The 22898-nt window shown below is 45.7% G+C and overlaps 1 protein-coding gene across 5 annotated transcripts in view; it reads left to right on the top strand.

Annotated features, from left to right (window-relative positions):
- Positions 1-382: 382 nt before the first annotated feature.
- SPRYD3 (SPRY domain containing 3) overlaps positions 383-22898 on the top strand; it is a 49412-nt gene continuing 26896 nt past the window's right edge. The window contains exons 1-6 of one of the 5 annotated variants that reach the window (XM_080990187.1): positions 383-492; positions 2611-2757; positions 4624-4699; positions 7049-7173; positions 9084-9219; positions 9910-10101. In XM_080990187.1, the coding sequence (XP_080846313.1) occupies positions 2630-2757; positions 4624-4699; positions 7049-7173; positions 9084-9219; positions 9910-10101 (657 nt within the window). In that variant the 5' untranslated portion in view covers positions 383-492; positions 2611-2629. Of the gene's footprint in view, positions 540-638; positions 658-2610; positions 2758-4623; positions 4700-7048; positions 7174-9083; positions 9220-9909; positions 10102-22898 lie in introns of those variants that run through there. The other 4 variants (XM_080990186.1, XM_080990185.1, XM_080990189.1 and 1 more) reach the window with 4 other exon arrangements.

Raw genomic sequence — 22898 nt, 5'->3', positions numbered from 1 at the left:
TTTAAAAGAAGATCCCTCCCTCCACTGCCCGGACAGCTCGGTCAGCAGCGCATGGCTAGCTGTGTCAGCCGCTCATCGGGGTCGAGCGCGGTGCGATGATGCCAAGGGCTCGATCCCCCCACTTCCAGACTCCTGCACTGCAACGGGGTTGGGAGAGACGGCCCGCAGGGATGACGTCCAACTGCACGAGTCCACCGCGCCAACGACGGTAATAGCAACCTGCTTACGTCACAGTCGCGCTCGCTCAGCCTTCTTCAAAAACGGCGCCCACGTTGGCGGGAAACGACGTCACGCGGCCCCATTCAGACCTCCTTTCCCTCGCCGGCTCCGGAAAGCGCAGAAGCCACGCCCCCGCTCCTCATTGGAGGAGCCGGGGCGAGGCGGGGCGGAGCTCGGCGACGCGGCGAGAGGGAAGGCGGCGCCTCGGAGCCCGGATGTTGGCCGGGCGGCAGGAGGCGCGAGGCGGAGAGGAGGCAGCGGCCGGAGGGAGAGGCGAGCGCGGGGCGGGGCCCATGGAGGGAGACCCGGGGCCTCTCGGGGTAAGGGCGGCCGGGGGGGGGCGGGAGGCGGGGGGCGGCCCTTCCCCCGCTGACATCCCGGGCCGGGAGGGAGGGAGGGAGGCAGCCAGCTCGCCGCCTCCCTGAGGAGAAACTCCGGGTGAGTTTCCGGGCGCCTGACGTCCCCGGCCTGGAAAGGGCGAAGGGCAGGCGCTCTGCATGTGTCTCAGAAGCACGGCTGCTGCTGCTGCTGCCGCTGCCCCCCTTCTCGGGGGCGGGGGGAGGAGCCTGTTTGAACCCGGGTCGCCTGGCTCCTCCCTCCAGGAAGGGCTTCTGAGGCGGCGGCGGCCAGGTGGGAAACGCGGCCTGGCTGCCGGGGAGGCTCCGGGGCTCCTGACTGCTCTCCCTTTGCTCCGGCCCCGAGGTCTGCCCAGGGGTGGAGAGGCTGGGCCTCGGGCTGCCTCCGCAGGGCCTGCTGGGTGTTTCAACTTCCCAATTCCGAAAAGGAGGGGTGCTAAAAAGTAGTAATAGGACTTGGCAGCTCAAAAGATACTTTGGTTAAATTAATGTACTTTAGTTTTGTGTGTAGAATTACATAGAAATCCTTTTAAATGATTGCCAAGTACTTGCAGTTACATTATATATTAATAGTTATTATTTAGCATTGCGTGACATTTTCAGAAGGTAAAATTATTATTTTGGGGTTTTCCAAAAGCAGTTAATGTACTTCTTCATCAAACATATCAAGCTAAATGTTGCTCAACCACACAGAAAATAGCAAATTTGAATTCCTCGCAGCTAAAAACATATTTTCAAAACCCCTCACTGAAGGAATTTGTAGACATTAAGTTTCATCCCCTAAATTGACATGTCCTAATACCACGGATTGATGAAAATTGCAAGTGGAAAAGGTGCCGCCGCACTCTTTGTGGACTTCCTGTAGGCGTCTCATTGATTAGATGGGGCTCTGGTTAGATCCAATGGGTCTCCTCTTCAGTGTTTGAAACTCCCATTGTTCTAGGTGCATTTTGCGACAGGAATATCATTAGCGTGAACAGTTTTCTGAGCTCTGGGAAAGGAGGACTTTTTCCTGCCTCCCCACTCAAGAATATTAGGGGGGTGGGCAGGGGAAGGACTAGACCGTGTGAAAAATGAACATAATATTTTAGCTGCAGCTCATTCATTTTCAGCTTTGTATTCTTGATATTAAAAAATTGTGCCTAGACATTCTGTTGTTGCACCCATAATATAGTTTTAAGGTGCCATTTAGTTCCTAGCTTTCATATCTCAGTTTCCAACACTGCTCCTCTTAGATTGCATTCTAGCCACCACATGACTCTGACTGGAATCTTGAGGTTTCTCTAGACCGTAGATGGGTTGTGGCTGCTCCGAGAAAGTTGGATCATGTTCTAAGCAAGCACCGCCAAGCATTTCCCCATAACCTGTACTTTGGATTTTATTGTTTTAAATGTCATGCTTTTTACTGCATACAGGCAACTCCACATTTGCATAGGGGTTGGTTCTGAGACATTGTTCTGCCCCTGTTGTGGGGCTAGAAATGGCGCATGCGTTAGCTGTCACATGTGCCTCTTTCTGTGGGAAATTGAGTAGTTGTCAACTTGACAACTTAATAACTGAGTTGTGCAGTTGTATACTTGCCATTTGATTGTGTAATGCTGAATTAACACAGCTTGGTGCAGGATTAAGGAATGGTAATCAGTTTGCTGCAGTGGCTGGAGCAACTTGGTTGAAATGGATGCTGTTGAGATAACATCAGTAACTGTTGGAAACTGGTTATCCCAAGTATCCCACTCCTGGTTTTCTAGTACATTGTTCATATCTGTCTTGGAAGCTTCATGACCAGCCGAAGGTTTGAACCTTGTTTTATTTTGTCCAAACTTGTTCCACTAGGGGTTGGGGAGCAGAAATGTAAACCATTATTAGTAACAGTATTTCTGTTGTTGTGATGATGATGTGTGTAATGGCTGCTTGCTAAACACAATAAGCAGAACTGATGCCTATAGTATATTCCCCGGAACTTCTGGGTTCTTGGCAATGCGGCATTTGCTCAGTTCAACATAGACTTCTTTTTGAACATGATCTTCTCCCATAGGTAGATCCTTACAGCCATAATGGATGATTTAAACCTGCACTACAGATTTCTGAACTGGAGGAGAAGGATCCGGGAGATACGAGAGGTGCGAGCTGTTCGCTACCAAGAAAGGTTCAAACATATCCTTGTTGATGGAGACACATTAAGGTAATTTTTGGTGCTGAGAAAGCTGAGGAATCTATTTTGGGCTTTTGAAGAAGCACATTTATTAGATATTCTTACAAGAATATGATGATAAATTTAATATTTATCCCATGCCAATCTGGCTGGGTTTCCCCAGCCACTCTGGGTGGCTCCCAATAGAATATTAAAAACACGATAAAACACCAAACATTAAAAACTTTCCTAAGCAGGGCTGCCTTCAGATGTCTTCTAAAAGTCAGGTAGTTGTTTATTTCCTTGACATCGGATGGGAGGACGTTCCATAGGTCGGGTGCCACTACCGAGAAGGCCCTCTGCCCGGTTCCCTGTAACCTCAATTCTCATAGTGAGGGAACTGCCAGAAGGCCCTCGGTGCTAAACCTCTGTGTCCGGGCTGAACAATGGGGGCAGAGATGCACTTTCAGGTATACTGGGCTGAGGCCATTTAGGGCTTTAAAGGTCAGCACCAACACGGAAATGTACTGGGAGCCAATGAAGGTCTTTCAGGACCAGTTTTATATGGTCTTGGCGGCCACTCCCAGTTACCAGTCTAGCTGCTGCATTCTGGATTAGTTGTAGTTTCTGGGTCACCTACAAAGGTAGCCCCACGTAGAGCACATTGCAGTAGTCCAAGTAGGAGATAACTAGCGCATGCACCACTCTGGCAAGACAGTCTGCGGGCAGGTAGGATCTCAGCCTGCGTACCAGATGGAGCTGGTAGACAGCTAACCTGGACACAGAATTGACCTGTGCCTCCATGGACAGCTGTGAATCCAAAATGACTCCCAGGCTGCGCACTTGGTCCTTCAGGGGCACAGTTACCCCATTCAGGACCAGGGAGTCTCCCGCCCCCCCAAAAAAACCAGTACTTCTGTCTTGTCAGGATTCAACCTTAATCTGTTAGCCGCCATCCATCCTCCAACCGCCTCTTCAACATTTTGTACTTCTTACAGATGAGGATTTAATCCCTTTAAATGCATGTTGATGGGAAATAGCAAATAGCAGATCTCAAAGACAGATGGCCTAGTTGTTGAAACAATCAGAGCACCAAAAGTTTTAAACTCCAGAATTTAATGGCATTTAAGCCCCACCTCACTGCTGACTTTCCTTTTTATAAAAAAAGGAAAGAAAAAAGTTCATAGGTCACTCTTCACTCTCCTCCTTTAGTGACCCACTTGGTGCATCAACTTTGCTGTCATTTAGAACAGGTTGGCCAGCTGACTGAGTGGGTCAGACCTAACAATAAAACAATTTTACCTCTTTGGTGGCTCTCCAGACAACATATTAAAAAGAAAATATTTCTAAGTTGTAAAATAAAACCGAGGTTCCCTAGTCCTGAATTATAGGGAAAGAAATAAGTTTTTTAAAATTGGAGAACTGAGGTTTGGGTCATTTAATTCCTTTTGTGGCTTTTAAACTCGCCTGTCCTGTAAACCAAATGTTGAAGGTCTCTATAAAGCATTGAATTCTACACCTTTGCCTATGTCAGCTGTAGCCAAATCCCTTTGGATGTTAGACTACTTCCCATCAGCCTCAGCTAGCATGTACCCGTGGTTAGATGTGATAGGAACTATAGTCCAGCAACATCTGGAGGGCACCATGTTGGCTACCTCTGGCTCAGTTATTCTGTCTCCAAGTGGCTTCTGGCCTAGTCAGTATCATGAAGAAATACTGTATCAGCAGTATGGAGATCTTGCTCCAGGAAGGAGGTGATTGCTGAAGTTTAGGACTTTACTGTTGATAGTCCCTTGCTTCTTTTGTTGTGGCCTGATGTCTAGGCCTGAGTTTTCTTATTTGCTGCTGCTTCTAAAGCGGTTGCATTTTGTACTTTGATTGGAGCTTGGAGAAGCTGACCTCATATCTTTTCTGCAGTTACCATGGAAATTCTGGTGAAGTCGGCTGCTACGTTGCTCCTCGCCCACTGACCAAAGACAACAATTATTTTGAGGTAACTTGCTCAGCTCTCTTGACAATTGGGAGGCATCTTTTTTTCTTTTTGCAACAGGTTTGGAGCAATAGTTATCAAAATGCTGTTAACACCAAGGATCCTCCATGGTTTTCACTTTTTGTGTCTAACAGTTTTGTTTTCTGTTGCTGTTGAGGGCCAGGCTAGAACCAAATGACCCAAATTTTAGCAAAAGATTAGGCGACGTTTCCTAATGGTAAGAGCTGATTGGCCGTGGGGCAGGCTGGCTTAGGAGGTTCTCCTTCCTTTGGATGTATTTAAGGAGAGCCTAGGCAGCCATTTGTTAGAGATGCTGTAGTTTCATGATTTCTGCATCAAAGGGAAAAGTCAGACATGACAAACATAACAGTGGGGGTTGGGTCAAGGGAAGAGCTGCTAATGATGGCAAACATCAGTGATGGTACTTCCTAGAACCACCAAGCTGAGTAGATCCCAGCAGCAATGTGGTCTACTGTGGTCTTTAAACCATTTCTCAATGCTGCTTGTCCAAGACTGTAAACACAGAGTTGTCCTGGACCTGGCAGACCATAATATATGCCTGACAGGACTGCATTTGTCTTGATGGGTCATAGAATGTGTAAAAACTCAGTCTAGGTAGGTTGACAGAGTGTTCTTCGTTGGCGCCTGGGGTGGGTGGAGTGCGCTGCCAGATCGATGCCTGTCCACTGGAGCTAGCGGTGCTGCGCTGCGCCACTTGCCTGGCCATGCATTGGGGAGCCTCGCTGGCCGACACTGCTGACGCCACCCTACTTTGAGGGGTGCATTCACAGCACCCTGCGAGTGCAGTGCCATTTTGTGAGACTTGCAAAATGGCACAGGGATGGCAGGGCGTAAGCCTATTGCGTCCTTCCGAAGCCACCCTCCATACATAGTGGGGAGAACTGTTTTTAAGAGCGTTTGACGTCCCTTTGGCAGTCTGTGCAGGGTAGAGCAGCTGGCAGTTGATGCTAAGGCCATGTCATGTCCTTACGCCATTGGCTCAGCGGGATTCATTGCTAGTGGGGTCATTGTGCTAGCAAGTTAGTGGGAAGGGGAGAGTAGATTCCATTCTGCAGATGTGGATCTTTATGTAGCCAAAATGGAGGTAGCAACTGATCAATGGGCTTGGGCAAACCTAAGGTTTCCAGAAATACTAAATAATCCTTAGGAGTGCCCCCCCCCGCCCGCAAACACCATAGCTGAATGATGACTGAACATTCTTCATGAAGATGAAATGCTGACAGACTTGTGGGGTGGAGTGGGAGCAGAAACCTGGAGCGAGTATGCCATGGAGTTTCCTGGAAAAGGGGCGTTGGTAGAATCTTGCACTCTTAACTGCCACATTTTGTTGCAGATCCCACTTGTAATATTTAATAGCTACTTGACCCATTCTCCACATTCTCGTGAGCAGAGAGGTGTGTGGTCCTGGAAGGTAGATAATTTAGAAGGGGAACCCCGGAACTCCATTCACAATAGTGGGCAGAATCAAGTGTGCTGTGAACAGACTTCAACTTTCTCTACTTCCCCTGCACCCCCCAGATCTGCTCTGGAGAGTCCCCTAATCCCCTAAGCAGATTTTGAAGATGGGCAGGAGAGAGGAGAGGAAGATGAAGTCATGTTGCTCAAGAGGATGTCCATTCTGCTTACACACAGTTGGATACAATCCAGTCATTCTTAGCCAGGGGTTGGCAACCTAAGGCCCATGGGCCACAAGCAGCCACCAGGGGTCGTTTTACCGGCCCACAAGCTGCCCGCTCAGTGAGGCCCCGCTGCTGCGCTAAGCCGGCATAGTGCTTCTACAGCGCCAGAAATCGCATCTGCACAGATGCAGAAATTCGGGAGGGAAAACGTGCGATCTGGCCCACGGAGGTATCTCCACTGGAGTGAACCGGCCCAGGCGAGGTAAACCTGGCTGACCCCTGCTCTTAGCCATTATAGAGTGTGTTAAGGAGTTTAAAATGCTCTTGTGTCTTATGTCTGTAATCTTCATAACAAACCCTATAGCATGTCAGTAGTATGTCCATGTTGCAGATGGCAAATTTGAAGTCAAGAGATTAGTACCTTCCCTAAAGTCACCTACATAATTTTTTTGTATGAGAGATTTGTGCCGGGAACTTGTTCCTCTTAGTTCATATGCTACAGTGACTCTGCTATCTTGTCATGTCAAATAACATTTCTCACCTCCAGTCCCCAATGTTATTTATTGTTACATTCTGCACAAAGTCAGCTTGTTTTAAAATCTACTCAGCAACCCACTCATGTTTCCTTTATATACCAGGCAGGAAAGAGGCCCTCTTCCTTGGAGGAAAGTACTACTGTCTTGGTGCATTCTTTCTTCTGTCTTGTTCCTAGGTGTCAATTGTGGACAGCGGTGTGCGAGGGACCATTGCAGTGGGGCTGGTGCCTCAGTATTATAGCCTGGACCATCAACCCGGATGGCTACCGGATTCAGTTGCCTACCATGCCGATGATGGCAAGTGAGTTAACTGCTTACATTTCAGGAGCTTAAGAGCCATTCCACATGTTTTTTCCCCTCCATGGGTGTAAGAAATAAGTATGGCCAGTGCTTTGTTTCTAGGGGGACGCATACCCCTAAACATTTTGTGAATCTAAGTTTGGCCTCATTGAGGGGCAGTCTTTCAATATGAGTAGGAAAATGAGAGTGCCGCAAACATTTTTTTTTAGAAAAAAACACTGACTATGGCTGTCAATTGATTCAGCAGAATCAATTTGGTTGCTTCAATTTGCCATTCATAAAAACCATACTTTTACTTGTTTTTAGGTGATGCACATGTGCCATGGCTGGCTCTCTCCTGCATGTGATGGAATAGCATGTTCTAAGATGAAGCAAACTTTTAGATTTTCATTTTAAAATGTTACTTTGAAATGTATCATCTCATTCAGTGGCCGCCCACCTTGTAGATCAAATGGCTTACGCAAGTTATCTTATCCTTTAGTTGGCTAAACACTGCAGCCACTGAAATAATTCAGTGTGAACTCTTATGTGTAACAATTGCATGTATATCTGACACACACATGCACACATGCTCTTATGTGAGGGAAACTGGAATTAGAAGCAGTTTTCCAGTGCATTTACAGTAGGTAAAATACCCACATTTTGCAATGTTCACACATGGTGGTGTGCATTCTTTATTTCCCCCTCTGCTTCTCCTGGTGACAATGTGCATTTCTTAAGTGTGTAGTTGCATCTGAAGGTCTTCTCCTGCTGCACATACCACCATAAGAAGGATAGTTGGTGGCCTCTGGAGAGTGATGCCCTGCCTGTGAAATTCCCTCCAGGTCTGGTGTCTGCTTTGCTTTCATTTTGTTGCTAGGTGAAGACCTTTCCTTTCCCAGGTTGTTAACATTGCTAACTTATAAAGCTTCTAATTCTTTTTGAGTTGTTGTGAGTTCCATTGCTTGGAATTGTATACTGTACTTTGCTTTCTTTTTCTTTTAGATGACTTGTGGTTTGTTGGTTTTTACTGTTTTGAAAGCTGCCTTAGGAATGCTGATTGGCCATTGAAGGCTGAGGGTATATGTTTCAGAAATAATAAACAATTTTTAAAAAGAGCTGCCAGGGCTGAAGTTCCATGGGAAATAACTCTCCTCCCCTTACATCATATGCTTTGAAGAGTTGTGGCTCCTCAGTATTGAGGACTGTGTGTCCATGCTTGCATGCACACGGGACTCTTCTCAGAGAATCTGGGTTGCTTGCTACAGCAGCCATTCTTGCTTGCTTGCAGATCTTACTCTTGTGCTTGAAAGCTCATGGGGCTGCCATTCTGTGTTTTGCAACACAGAGGGGAGAGGAGGGAGAGTGACCAGAGGTAGTTGTGTGTGAGGAGAAACCCTGAGGAAGGCATCCTGGAGGCTTTGCAGGGCCTGACACTCCCCCATCTTCAGCAACCATTATTTTAGATTTGGAGTTGCTATCCTCTGGCCCTCCAGGTGTTGTTGGACACCTCCCATCAGCCAGCATAGACAGTGGCCAGTGGTTTCTGAATCAGTCTTCTCCCACTCTAGCAGTGGTCTGCTGTAGGATGTTGGTGCCTTTCTGATACCAATGTGTAAGTAGCCAATTCTAGAATACAGATAAGATAATGGGGCTGGGATTCTGGCTATGCCCTCTTTTCAAGGGAACTTAGAAGGATCACTTGTGACGTTTCTGGGTGCTTCTATTTGGTGAGGAAATGGATAGAACTTAGTGTGAAACCTTAAACTGTGGGCTTCCCAAACTCAAAGAGTGTTCTTTAAGATTATAGACCTGTTTACTGTTACCCTATTAGTCTTGTGCATTATAATATTGTCCATTTTTCCTTGGATAATGACACATCTTGTCCATTAAAACTTATTTCAAGATCTGCTTGTGTGTTTACCCATCCAGACTTTACAATGGCCGAGCCAAGGGCCGTCAGTTTGGGACAAAATGTAGCTCTGGGGACCGAATCGGCTGTGGGATTGAGCCAGTATCTTTTGAAGTCCAGACAGCTCAGATATTCTTCACCAAAAATGGAAAGAGGGTAAGTTTGGTAGCTTCTTTGTTGGGGGTTAAAGGAGGCATTGCCCCAGGGCACATCCTGAAGGCACATAATGCAGCAGCGTTGCTGAAACTAAGCAGGTCTGGGCCTGGTCAGTTCCTGAATGGGTGGCTTCCTGGTAACCCCATGGAACCCAAGGAAGAAACATGGATATATAAATGAAACAGAAAATATAGTATTTTCCCCTCCCAGAGAAACATTAGCTTCCCCGAGGCCACCTATTGAGTTGAATGAAATGAAATGAAATTTGACCCAGGGAACTCCTGGCTTGCATACTTGGAGTCATCTGTCACATATTAAAAGAGAATGAGGCGATGGAATCCTGGACTGTACCAACCTTGATTTGTGAGTGGAATTTCATTTTTTAACTTTCCCCCATGTAAAATAACCCCCTCCTTGCATGTAGAGAACTTAGCACATCAAGGGGAGACCCACGCTGTACCTTTTGCTCCACCTTGCTAGTTATCTAAATACAAAGGGTTTGTTGTTTTTTTAAAAATCTCCCCCATCCCAACAGTCTGAAGTGGTACAGTCCAAGAACTCTGCCAACTCACTCTGCCACTTCATTCTGTGCAATCTGTAGAATGGTTCTTGGCCAGTTCGCTACACTGATGTGTTCTGGAAAACAGAAGCAGCGCTATGTATAACAGAGAGATTGGCTTCCTCCCACAGGTGGGCTCCACTATAATGCCACTTTCCCCAGAGGGGCTCTTCCCAGCTGTGGGAATGCACTCACTTGGGGAAGAGGTCAGACTCCATCTTCATGCGGAGCTGGGCAATGAAGAAGAGGACGACAGCATCATGATGGTGGACAGCTATGAGGATGAATGGGGCCGACTGCACGATGTGAAAGTGTGTGGCACAGTGAGTGAGCATCTCTTGGAGGGGTGGGGTGTGATGGATCTCCTGGGTAAGGCACCTGTGCTTTGGGGGAAAGCCTCAAAAACCCACCCAGAGAACAGCTACTTGCTCTCTGGAGTGTGTATCGGGGTGGGAGGCTGGGATATCCTATCCTCTATAGACTTGTCCAGCCCCATGAATAGTTGTCATTCATCCCAGCTGCAAATTTGGGTGATCAAGCACCTCTCAGTTCTTAAACAAAGTGACGCCAACCAAAAATAGGGTGGTTGTTTCTTTATACTTGGGGGACACTCTAGATCAGGGTCTCCAGCTGTTGTTAGACTACAACTCCCATCATCCCTAGCTAGCAGGACCAGTGGCAAGGATGATGGGAACTGTAGTCCAAAAATAGCTGGAGACCCAAGTTTGGGTAACCCTGCTCTAGATATACAGTAAATGTTTAACTGTCTATGTTTAAAGCTGCTTAAACAATCTGGTAAAGAATGCTGAGTCTCGAGGAATCATGGGGTGTTGAGGTTCCAGTTTAAGGGTGTGGGAAAGGAGGAAAGGAGAAAGGAAGGAATAACAGGGAATTGGCCTCCCTAAGTCCCTAATAGCTTTTTGTAAGTATATTGAAGAGGGGATTAAGGTTGGGGGAGATGGTTCAAAAAAGTATATTTCCTTTCACCGTACAGGGAACGTCAGGAGTCAGGAAAGGAAAAATGACTCTCCAGACCCACCCTCCCCCAAACACAGACAAACACAGACACATAACCACCCCAAGTTCAGTGCTGTCAGACAGCTCTAAATCAGATCCCTCTACGTCTTCATAGCACAGCAGGGGAAGTACTCACGCAGGGCAGGACAATCAAGGTGTCTTATCTCCCTGCTTCCACTCACTTCCCTGAATAGTACAAGTTCCAAGCTGGCCAGAACCCTCAATAGCTTGTTAGGATCAGGATGCGTTGCAAAGTTCTGTTGCAGGCTCCACTTTTTATTCTCAGCATGTACCTTTGATTATTGGTTGTTGAGGACAAATTGGCAGGGGGAGGGGTGTGATTACTGTCCTGTCCTGCTTTATGAGGTTCCCAGTTTTGGTAATAGAATGCCAGAAGCGTTTAGATGCACTGTTGGCCTTAATCTGGCAGGCTCACTTACATGAAAAAGACGCGTGCCTTTTTTCACTTGGTGATGAAGATCTGCAATCATGTTGGGGAGGTAACCATGTGGACTGCATAACTCTTGCTGGTACCTCTCAGCTTCAGTGACTGGTGGGGGAGATTCAGTACAAGCTGAAATGCCATGTCTCTGTGTATTAGGAGAAGATGCACTTGGCCTAAAGCCAGTTTGCACTAACCATTCAGCAAAGCGTGCTCTAGGGCAGAGGTTTTCAGTCTTTTTGAGTCCATGGCTCCTTTGACCAAGTTCATTTTTCTGCAGCACCCCTGTGGGGCTCAGGAGTCCAGGAATGTCATCCCTTGCCTGCAGAGCTGGCAGCCTCTCGCCATTTTTTGAACACCCTCCCTTGTGGAGTGTTCCTTCAGCCTTCTCTTCTCTCCTTTCTCCTTGGGAGTCCTCTGGGCAGCCGCTGCTGCCCCCCCCACCCCAAAGAGAGGTGTCTCCTCACACTGCCCCACAGGGGCCTAGGACTTGTTTGTCCATTCCCAACAGCAAGAGCTGGCGGACTGGCTGGCTGGGCTCGCTTGCCTGCTTGCTTGCATACTCCAAAGCTGCCTCAATTCTTGGCAGCCAGCACTCCCTGGCCAGGCCCATAGGCACCATAGGCCTGTGGAGCTTGTAGCCAGGGCTGCTGCAACAAACAGCCACGCAAGCCTTTGGGAAGCAGAGTCTTGAGAGGGCATCAGAGGAGGGAGGGAGGGAAGGAAGGAAGGAGGGACAGAGGCCAGTGTTGCCCATGTCACCCTGATGATAATTCAAGGCACCCCAGGGTGCAACGACACACTGGTTGAAAACCGCTGCTCTAAAGCCTGGAGTGTGTGGCTTTGCTCCTCTGAATTCTCTTTTATTCCAAAAGTGGCCTCATTTCCTCATGAGATAGCATATATGGTCAGTATATACTGATTGCTGTGCAGGATGTAGAAGAGCAGAATAACTAGGATGCTGAAGTGTGGCATTGCCAGGAGAAGGAAAGAGGGTCTGCTTGGGCATATGGGAGTGCTGGAAAAGGGAGCGGGTGGGTTGGAGGCAGGTACAGGGCTTAAGGGTGCTGACAAAATAATGGACTTATATGGATTTAGTGATGGATCTTGAACCTGTCTTCCCTCCTTCCTGCTTAATTTTCAGACTGGCTTCTTGGTTTGTGATCAGTTCTCTAGAAATCCAAAATAGAGCCGTCTGGGCCTGAATCTGCTCTGCATCTCCCTCCAGTGCAGAGTGGGTGAGCAGCCCAGTAACCCAGCAGCACTCTTCTTGCTTGCTCTCCTCTCTAGGGGCCCTGACTAAGCACATGGTGTCCTGAGACTCCTTGTGTACTTGTTTTAGAAGCATTTTTTCTGTCTCCTGTGGGCTCAGATTGATGCTTGGCAGCATGTGAAGAGAATCTGCTGAAATCCCAAGGGCTGGGCAGAGTACACCAGCCTTCCCTCCCTCGGGGCGGCAGGATAGGAAGAATACAGCCTTATGTCTAAAGTGAGATGTATTTTTTAGTCCTAGTTTTTTGGGAAGTGGGGTCCAACTGTCTGCTCAACAATACTTTGAGCACATGCCTCATATGCTCAGTAGCACTCTCCCCTTCATATATTCTGACCCATTCTGGGAGCTCTGCTTTCAAAGCTCCTGTTCCTTGTATTCACACCACATTCTTTCACTTTGTTTTTGGCTGGGCACCTCCCAGATGTAATGCTGCAGCCTGTTGTACTAAGTCAGGGTGAGGAGCCCGTGGTTCTCCCTTATGTTGTTGGATTCCCAGCTTCTTTAATCTCTACACAGCATAGTCCAGTGATCAGGGAAGATGAGAGTTGTAGTCCAGCAACATCAGGAGTGCCAAAGATGCTCTGCCCCTGTGCTAAGTGGTGGTGACTCCTTGTGACGCGGATATGCACATTGTCTGTTGTTGGTTCTACTGCCGCAAAAGGAGGCTTTGGTGAAGATGTTTTGGTTTAATCCCTTGCTAATGCTGATTGTGCTATTATTTTCTCCCAGAATTTCTCATCTGGCTTTCTTGCTGTTCAACAAATGAAGGCCTAGCTCTCACTGTGGTGGCAAACCTGACTGTTGGTGTGATGTAGATCTGTATGGTCCAGTCTACCTCCATACAAAAAAAAGTTTTTAAAAACAAATATTTCCCTGTATATAGAAAACAGAATCTTGGGGGTGTGCAGAGGATTTTATTTATTGTATCTATTAAAATCACTTTGTGAGAATTAGGCTGAAATAATCTTGCAGTATGTGCCTTTGAGTTCACGGAATGTCCCTAGGATGAAGAGGTGGCCTTGGGTGCCAAACAGGCAGTATATCAAAGTTTTGTACTGGAGTCATTTTTAAATGGCTATTTAAGAACCTGAAGCCTCGGATCAGTTACTAGTTGATTTGATGTTGTGCCACCTAGAATCTTGCTCTACGACACTAGTTTGAATCTCAACTCAGATAAAAAGTTCACTGGGTGACCTTGACCTAGTTCCCTTCACTCAGCCTAACATACCTCACAAGCTTGTTGCCAGACTAAAATGGGACAGAGGCTTATGATCCTCACACTGAGTTCCTTAGAAGAAGGGTGGGATAAAAATGTAATATTACCAGCACACAAACTTGACGCTCCCCAAGTCTCACATGGGATATTGGTAGGGCAATGTCTACTTTGGCCACAAAAAATAATGTGCATAAGCACCAGGGAAAGCTGACTTGTGCAACTGGTGCGGTTTTTGCAAATGGAGAACCTTTGCATGGATATTACTATTTTATAAAATGCTACTGGTTTTGCGAGTAGTGAGGAATGGCAAGGAGTTACAGATTTCCATTGGTGGGAGAAAACATTAAGTCTTCCTCTCACATTCCAGCTGCTGTAAGCTCTAGTTGTGAGTTGAACCCTGTGTCCAACAATATGCATTTCTTTTCCATTACTTAAAGAATTGTAGCACACACCTAGTCCTGGATATTGACGTTCAAGTGAGTTGGGTTTATCAGCATATTTCAGTCACTGTTCTTGCATTCAAATCTCTTTCCCAACAACACGAGGGCTAGAATCATACAGACTTGTTTTCTGCTGGATGCCAGAAACTGGAGTCCTCAGGAGTTAACTAGAGCAAGCTTCTGTGTTTTTGCAGTGGTGCAGAAAACGATTGTCTCACACTGGAATGTTTCTTGCATGGCTGTCAGTGTTGACCATTGTCACTCTTGGCCTTGAACCATCTGGGCCAGATGTTCACCCAGCTTCATTTGTGAAAGCTTCCAGTGATAGATTTGCTTATCTTGCCTGCTAAAGTTGCCCTGTTGCCTAATGCTGTCGTTGTTAACAGAATATAACTTGGGGTGGGTGGGGGAAGGGCCATCTATAATTTTAAAATTGTTCTCATTCTGTCCTTCCCATAGCAGCCGTAAGGGAGCCATTTGGCACCCACACACCCTTCAGCAGCCCAGTGCGTATTACTGAATCCTGCAGTCTTCTATGCATTCAGAACACCAAGTTCTTCTGACCTTGATAGTATTCTTATCCTTGGAAATAAGTCATGGTTGGGGAGCTGGTGGATAACATGCATTATGTGCATAAAGTATATTTCCTTCCCCCCTTTAAAATTATATTTTATTGAACAATTTCAGAAAGTGATGTATTTGATATATATCAAGCATGTGTTGGAGAAACAGGAATACTACAATTGCAAAATGCATAATATATGATAAACCATAATTCTGGGACTCACTAGGAAATCATCACTTAAAATTCTCAAGGTAATAAGAGAAACACCAAAAAAGCCTTTTCATCTCTAACATGGAATGCTTTAATGCAATATTAATATAATGCAGAGTCCATAAATTAAGCAATATAAGAAACCTTTTCCATTTCTCTCTTGGGCATCAATATCTGCTTACGCAAATGATTGATGGACATTAATTTCTCAAGTTTTCATGCTTCTTGAACTTGTTTGATAAGTTTATGCATATTGGCAAAATTCCAAAATTTATAAAGCCTTTCCTCCCACCATTGTGCAATGCCGGGTTTTTTTGTTTTTGCAGATATAGCATCTGCATTACTTCTAGTGAGACAGGGAATGCATTATGGAGATAACACACACTGAGGATTCTTGTCTTGTGGGCTGATCTTTAGGAAACCAGAGTTCTATAAATCTGCAAGTTTCTATACTACTTTTTGTTTGTGTGACACTTTCAAAAGGTTCTGTTGAAGGCTGTGTGTTGCCCACTTCCTGTATCCCTGCCCTCTTTAGGCCCCTTCTGCAGGATCTCTTCAAAAGCTTTTCTTTTCTGTTGAATCAGAGATGATAAACTAGTGGCAGGCAGGCTGCATCTGGCCCCCAGCACCACCATTAAATCTTAATCCAAGGTGTGGTTAACAGAAGAACATTGTTCAGACAGTTTCATCTGTAATGAAAGTTTTTTAAAAAAATCTAATGGGGTGTAGATTTATTGTATTGCTAACTCTTTTGCAAAGGACTGTTGGCAGTTTGCCTCTTAAAGTGGTCTTTCCGGAAGCTCATTTGTTTCCATGTGTAGCCTTGCACCCAAGAAATTGATCACATATGTCCCCAGACATTGGATGCAGGTGATAAGATTGACTTCTGCAAGACGCAGGGAAATTCTTTTTAAAAATACTCATAGCAAGAAGCTTGGTGCCAACCTGCATTTAATAACTCTCCCAGGGTACAAAGATTTATGTCCATGCAAGTGAATGTCCTGGGGTGTGTGCTAGTCATGGAGGAAGGGTCTTCCAGACCTCTGCAAAGCAAAGAACATGAGTGGCCATACAAGTTTGTGAGAGCGAAGGAGTCATCTCAAGGTGATGCCCACAGTACACTCAATAATTCAAATGTGCTCACGAATCCAAAAGGTTGGCCAACGCTACCCAGCATAAGAACATAGGAGCCTTGTAGATCAGACCAAAAGTTCATCTCATCTAGCACCCTGTTCTCACAGTGGCCAACCAAATGCCCCTTGCAATCTTGTAAACAGGACATGCTACTGGTATTTAGAGGCATGTTACCTCTGATATGGAGGTATTACACAAACATCATTACTAAGAGCCACAAATTCATGTAAGATAGCCTGCTGTTAAAGCCTTCCAAACATGTAGGATTAAAACTTACCTGACAGGCATGACATGTTCTGTGGTGGTTGAGTGATGCCACCAAAAAGGGCCTTCCTGTGGCAAGTTACTCCCCTTTCCAGCTGTAGCACATGCAGGTCACTGCCACATGAATGGATGCCATTACATTTTGGATCTTAACACACTACTCCCCCCCATGTCAGCCTGGAACACGGAGGGGTGGAGACTCACACCCTGAGGGCAAAGTTTGCACAGTGAATAATGATGAATGTTACAGCCAGGTTGGGCTGTGTACCTCCAGGAGGCTTCATGGTGACAAAAGCATGTGCTCTGCCCTGAGGCTTAAATTATAGAGGCCCCCAAAGCTGTTATCTGGAAATGAAGAAGCTTCACAGTGGGGTGACGGCACTGCAGCTTTTCCCTTTGTAACAAGATGCTGTCCCAGGCTCTCATCTGGTGTTCTTCAGCAGAGAACATCTGAGGACATGCCAAAGAGACATTCCAGACCTTTTCGTGAAAGAGAGCCAGCTGTTCCACCAGCAGATTAAAACAGTGACTGGAGGTCCGCCCCTTAAAGCCAATATTGCTTTGGTTGATGTATTTGCCCCAACCAAGACTCTGGGTTGTCTGCTGTTTCCAACTCTATCCTGTATACTGTCTGGCTGCTGCATTATACCACAAATATCTGAACATTGTACTCTTCTGTTAGACAGAGCTGGAAGGGGAAAGGTAGGGTGTGGCCATGTTAATGGGATCTGTCGCCCTTCGTATTTTAAAATGCCTTGATGCTTTTGGCTTGCGTTCTTCCTCCTTGTCTCCTTCCCCCCAAACTCTTGAACAGTACAGAAACAGCGATAAAATAGATAGCAACACATGAAAAATGTTTGTTGAGTCATGACCACCACACTGAGTGCCTTTATTCTATAAGCTTGGTCCTTCTATCCAAGAGAAATTGGAGTGCATTTTAATGTTCACATAAACTGGCTTGGATCCTTAAATATGTTAAGGAAGTTCATGGAAAGAAAGTTTCTCGTGCCCCCCCCCCCAAGCATCCCTGAATGGTCGGGATGGACCTCCTGCACAACAGGTAATGCTTTTTTCATGAACTTCCATAAGTTAGGCTACAATCCTAACACCACTTAATAAGCCCTATGTAATTCAGTAAGACTTAATTCTGAGTAGACATACCGTATTGGCCCAAATATAAGCCATACTTTCCCCCCCAATTCCAACAGTGAAAAGTTAAAGTGCAGCTTATATTCATGACCTTACGCTGCTGGCAAAGTGGCATGGCTCCCCTCCCCCAAGGAAGCAGCCCGGGAGCGCAGAGCAATGGCGCCCAGCTCGCCCGCCGCTCCCAAGCCTCCCCCGAGACGTTGGAATGAGGGGGGGGAGGCCGCCAGCAAAGCAGCGCTGCTCCCCCGCCCCCAGGTAGCAGCCCAGGAGCACGGGGGAATGGTACCTGTAGGATTTTCTTCTATATTTGCCATTTATGGGTGTGAGTGCCTGCAGAATTTTAAGGGAGCGGCTTATATTCAGGTATTGTCTTTTTTTCTTTCCCCCCCTGAATTTTGAAGGTGCAGCTTATTTGCAGGTGCAGCTTATATTTGGGCCAATACAGTAGTTAGAATTGTGTTGTTAACTTAATATTTTCAAACTATACACTAGGGAACTGGTAGAAAATACAGCAGCTAGACAACTGGCACCAAATACAGGGAACTGTGATTATCTCCCACTTTGTTTCCCCAGCAGAAATTAAAGCACATGTTGCAAACCTTCCTCGGGACAGAATTCCAAAGTGCACGTGTGTGTGTTGGAGGGGCTACCACCAAGAACCTCTTTGTTTCTGTTGGCTGCCTATCTTGCTTCTACTGCGGTAGGACAAGAATAGGGACCTCTGAGGGATATTTTAATGTGGAGGCAGGCTTATGTAGGAGAAAGCTGTCCTTAAATTACCAAGTGGTCCTAAGTGGTTTAGGGCTAGAGAGATGTAACTAAGCAACCACCTGTGGTCAGTGCAGAGGCAGTTCAGATATTCAGTTGTGTAGCATCTTCTGATAAGGGTTGGGGGATATATCTAACCACATGTGGGAATTGGGCCAGAGACACTGAACTGGTTGCTGGGGACGGGGTTGTTAACCGTGTTAGCATTGATGAATTGGAAGAGCCGCAAAAAGATTCCATTGAGCACATGGATTGATAATATGGACAGACTAGCTACATACGAACAAATTGCTTGTCAACACAAATTAAGAATAGATAAATATGAAGAAATCTGGAAGGAATATTTAAGCGATAAGGCAGACAGTGGTGGGAAGTAGGGGGAGGAGAGGTGGGGAAAAATTGTTAAAAAGGTGTAGTCATAGGTATGTTGTTGTTGTTTAGTCATGTCTGACTCTTCGTGACCCCATGGACCAGAGCACGCCAGGCACTCCTGTCTTCCACTGTCTCCCGCAGTTTGGTCAAACTCATGCTGGTAGCTTCGAGCACACTATCCAACCATCTCGTCTTCTGCCGTCCCCTTCTCCTTGTGCCCTCCATCTTTCCCAAAATCAGGGTCTTTTCCAGGGAGTCTTCTCTTCTCATGAGGTGGCCAAAGTATTGGAATCTCAGCTTCAGGATCTGTCCTTCCAGTGAGCACTCAGGGCTGATTTCCTTCAGAATGGATAGGTTTGATCTTCTTGCAGCCTTCTTTATGGTCCAGCTCTCACTTCCATACATCACTACTGGGAAAACCATAGCTTTAACTGTACGGACCTTTGTTGGCAAGGTGATGTCTCTGCTTTTTAAGATGCTGTCTAGGTATATCACTATTCAAATCTGAATTGTCAAATTGTGTTATTAGTGTTATTATGGTTTTTGTTGTATGTGTCTTTTGCAGTTGTTGCAAAAATGATTAAATTTTTTAAAAAACTGTGTTAGCATTGCCTGATACTCTGAAGTTCAGCTGATTCCTGGGGTTCTAATAGCTGAGGGTATTCTGGTTTTCTATTTAAAGTAGTTTTGTTATTTTATGTTGCAACAGAAAACTAACAGCTTTGATGAATATAGGTGTTCTGATGTTCTTGCCATACTACAAATTTTCCTTTTTCAGAATAGCGGTTACCATTTTGATAACTACTATTCATCCCAAGCAAGTGAGCTATGGTTGCCTCCAGTTCTGAGCTCTGCTTTCAGTGCTCTCAGAACAGGGTTGTAGTTTCAAGTCTTTGGGAATAATGGTCCCTGAGAGTCAAAGAGAATCAAGGAATTGTAGAGTTGGAAGGGAACACGAGGATCATCTAGTCCAACCCCCTGCAACCCACAACCCTGAGATTAAGGTCTCATGCTCTGCTGACTGAGCTGTCCTAGCTATCTAATGCTGTTGGGTGTAGCTTCAGACCAGCAATATGCTGCAGTACTTGCCCTAATGAGACGCTGATACATAGCTATCCTAAATCAGTGTTCTTAGTTATTTGGAAGTTCTTTGGAATTCTTCCTGTCATTTGAGTTGCAAGATTGCTGAGACTGGGGTGCTTAGATGTAGCAAAATACCAACTGTGGTGTGCTCCTACCCAATTGTTGTCCCCCCCCCCCCTTAATCTCTTGAGCTGTCCTGATTGTCATTCAGGTCCCACTATCGTCAGTCAGGCTCCACTATTATCTATCTGTTACTTTGTTTAGACTGCCTCCCAGCACCACCACAGTTGGAATTGGCATCAGTTTGGCTAAGACTCCCTCCAGGATTTTTGTTGTTATTACTGCTGTTTGGACTGTATATTGACCCAAGAATTAATGGTCCATCCTTCAACTCCTTCATATCAGCCCCTGGGGTCTTTGAGTACATTCACTGACATGCCCTTTTCTGTGCACATCAGGAAGACTAATCCTTCTACTTTTGAGGAGCCTGGTACTACAAAATAATTCAGTGATCCATTTGCTTTAAAGTTATTACTCAGTTGCTTTTTTAAAAAATAAAATGTGTCTCCAGAAGAAAGACTAGTGTCAGGACAATTTCCGATGTGCACTGGGCCTTTTGACAGGGTTCTCCAGGACCTTTGACCTTCAGTGTAACAACTCTAATATCACCAGCATTCTGGTTTCTCCACCTTTGTTGGCTAAACCGACTCAAGGAAGTAAAAAACAAAAACAAAATCCTGTGATTGAAAATGTCAAATGTTCACACACAGAGAATAAAAGATTAAGCAATATAATATTTAAAGCAAACATGTGACTGCGGATGTGCACTGCATTAGACAGTTGTAGTTTATTTGGCAGAGCACCACCTGTGCCAGGAATTGCAGTGGGGAAAGTTGTTGCCATTCATGAGAGCAGGCACAGAAAGAGTTGTGCTCTTCTCCTCTGTCATTGGTGCTTTAGCATACCCATACCTCTAAAAATTCTAATCTGGAATAATAAGAACTAGAAACTTCTTTATTTTTCTTTTAACAATACCTCTGATTCTCAGAAGTCTGGTGGAAGTACAATATTTTTGTGTTTGGTGTGTTCTTTGAAACATTTTGCACAGGATTGAGGTTTGACGTTTGTCATTTATGAGGTGATGGCAGCCACAGAGAAAAATAGCTTCCTTCTAACAAAGGTGAATAGAAATAACTGGATTCACCTAGGTGACTCAGCAGAATAAGTCTCACAAGCTTACATTTGTTGCGCAGATGGCCCAGATCAATGGTCTTGATATGGAGGGTCAGGACTATGGGGGTGGTAAGTTGGCTTTAAACAGTTAAGTGTAACTCCAAACTCTGCAAATTTGATTATGAAAGACTCTTCATTCAGCAACACCATAATATATGGTGCATTGGCTTGGAGCTGGGCCTGTCTTATTCAGGATTCCTTGCTTCCATCTACCCCACCACAAAATGGCCTTTGCTGGAATTAACTTGGGGTTTATTAAGGACGAATTTTTCTCAGCCTGCCCTGTAGACTCTGCTCTGCCTAAATCTGGAATGTGCTACCAGTTTTAAGTTCCTTCAGCTGTTTTTGGCTGAGCATACGGCTCATGTGACCAGCAGAAAGAGCGGGGCCTACATCTGCTTATCTAAGAGGTTCACCTGTTTGTCTTGGATGCTCTCGTTGCTTGGCCAACATGGTGTTGCCTTCATCTGCTGGAAGCTTCCCCTTATAAACTATGGTCTGAAGTAAAATGCCATCAGGAAGGGCTCTGGGTGGAATTTCTTTTTCATAATTGTGAGTCTGGTGGAGGTGCAACTTTGGGCTAAGTGTTAAAGGAGAGACAGGCCTCTGATGGCTCAACAAATCCTTTTTGTGTGTAGCTTCACAAGTGGTTGGGGTGGTTAATAACGGATCCTCCCATTTTCAGAACTAGTATATCCTCGACTTACCGGATACTAGGAACAGACAGAGCGCCACTATATTTCCATTATGCCCCAGTCTGAGCTTCTCAAAGATATTTGGCTGGGAGAAAGAATGTTGGACTTAGGTGGACCTGTGGTATGATCCAGCAGAGTTGTTTGCACATTCTTAACCCTATGCCTGAAATGGAAGCCATTGCCCACAGAGGCCTTACATAAGCCCTTGTTTTCTACATGCCTATCCCCTGTCCCAGTCTGAGATGTGGACCTTCCCTGGCCCAGACAGCTCCCCCCGCTCCCTGCAAGAACAGGGAAGCCAACCATTTACATTTCCTCTCTTATTTCAAAATTATCCCTTGCCTTTCCCCACTTTATGCAGCTGTTTTCACTCCTAGGGTCTTCTGCCATTCAAGATTTAGGTTCCTTTTTCATGGTTAAAATGGATGATTGCCTTTTCTTCTGAGTAAGCTTAATTTTTTGTGACTGCAGAACCCTCCCCCAAAATGCTGTATTCTGGTACTTACATAGCCTTTGCACTGTTGATTTAAGGGGAAGGTATCTCATGTGCCCTCAGATAATTGTACTTTATTTTTAGCTGAGAAATGTATGGGTGGGTGGGGGGGAGAGAATTGAGCATAGGTGGAAGAATTGTTAGCCATTCTAGGCTGTGGGAGAATTCTCCACTCTGATCCTGGATAGACAAAAACCATCCATGGAAGCTTCCCACAATGCAGCTTTAGCAATGTATAAACCCACACCATCCTGATTGCGGAGCAACACCAAAAGCATGTATTGCTTATGGTGATTTGGAATTAGTTAAGGGTGTTTAGATGAGACATTTTCAGACCACAGAAGGGATTTGCAGAAGCGCTCCTTTCCTATTGTTCTAGTGTGTGAAGCAGTCCTCTGAGATGAAGCCCTGAACTTTCAAAAGATGCACAGAACTGCTTATCCCGAGTTTGGACCCAGCCAAACGGGTTGAGGACTGCTGGATCCTTCCAGGACAACCTCTTTCCTCTTTCTGTCCTTTGAATTGCAGTGCCAAATTCACCCACATAAACTCCCTCTCTTTCCTGGCTCTTTCCCTGGCCTGATGGAAAAATAAAATGCATAACTTGCATTCTTCCTTTGGACAATTTAATATTTTGTTTATTAAAAGCCCACTCTTCAAAGGCTGGGCGTGGGTTTTCGGCACGCTGGCAGAGTGGGAGGTAGGCCTGGATTTGCTGTGCATCTCTTGAAAGTGAGTGTGTGTCTGTTTTTTCAAAACTGGTTGT

Source organism: Podarcis pityusensis, assembly GCF_964106645.2.
Source record: "Podarcis pityusensis genome assembly, chromosome: 2".
Taxonomy (NCBI): Eukaryota; Metazoa; Chordata; class Lepidosauria; order Squamata; family Lacertidae; genus Podarcis; species Podarcis pityusensis.
The sequence above is the reverse complement of the archived record's forward strand: the minus strand, read 5'-3'. Positions and strand labels throughout refer to the sequence as shown.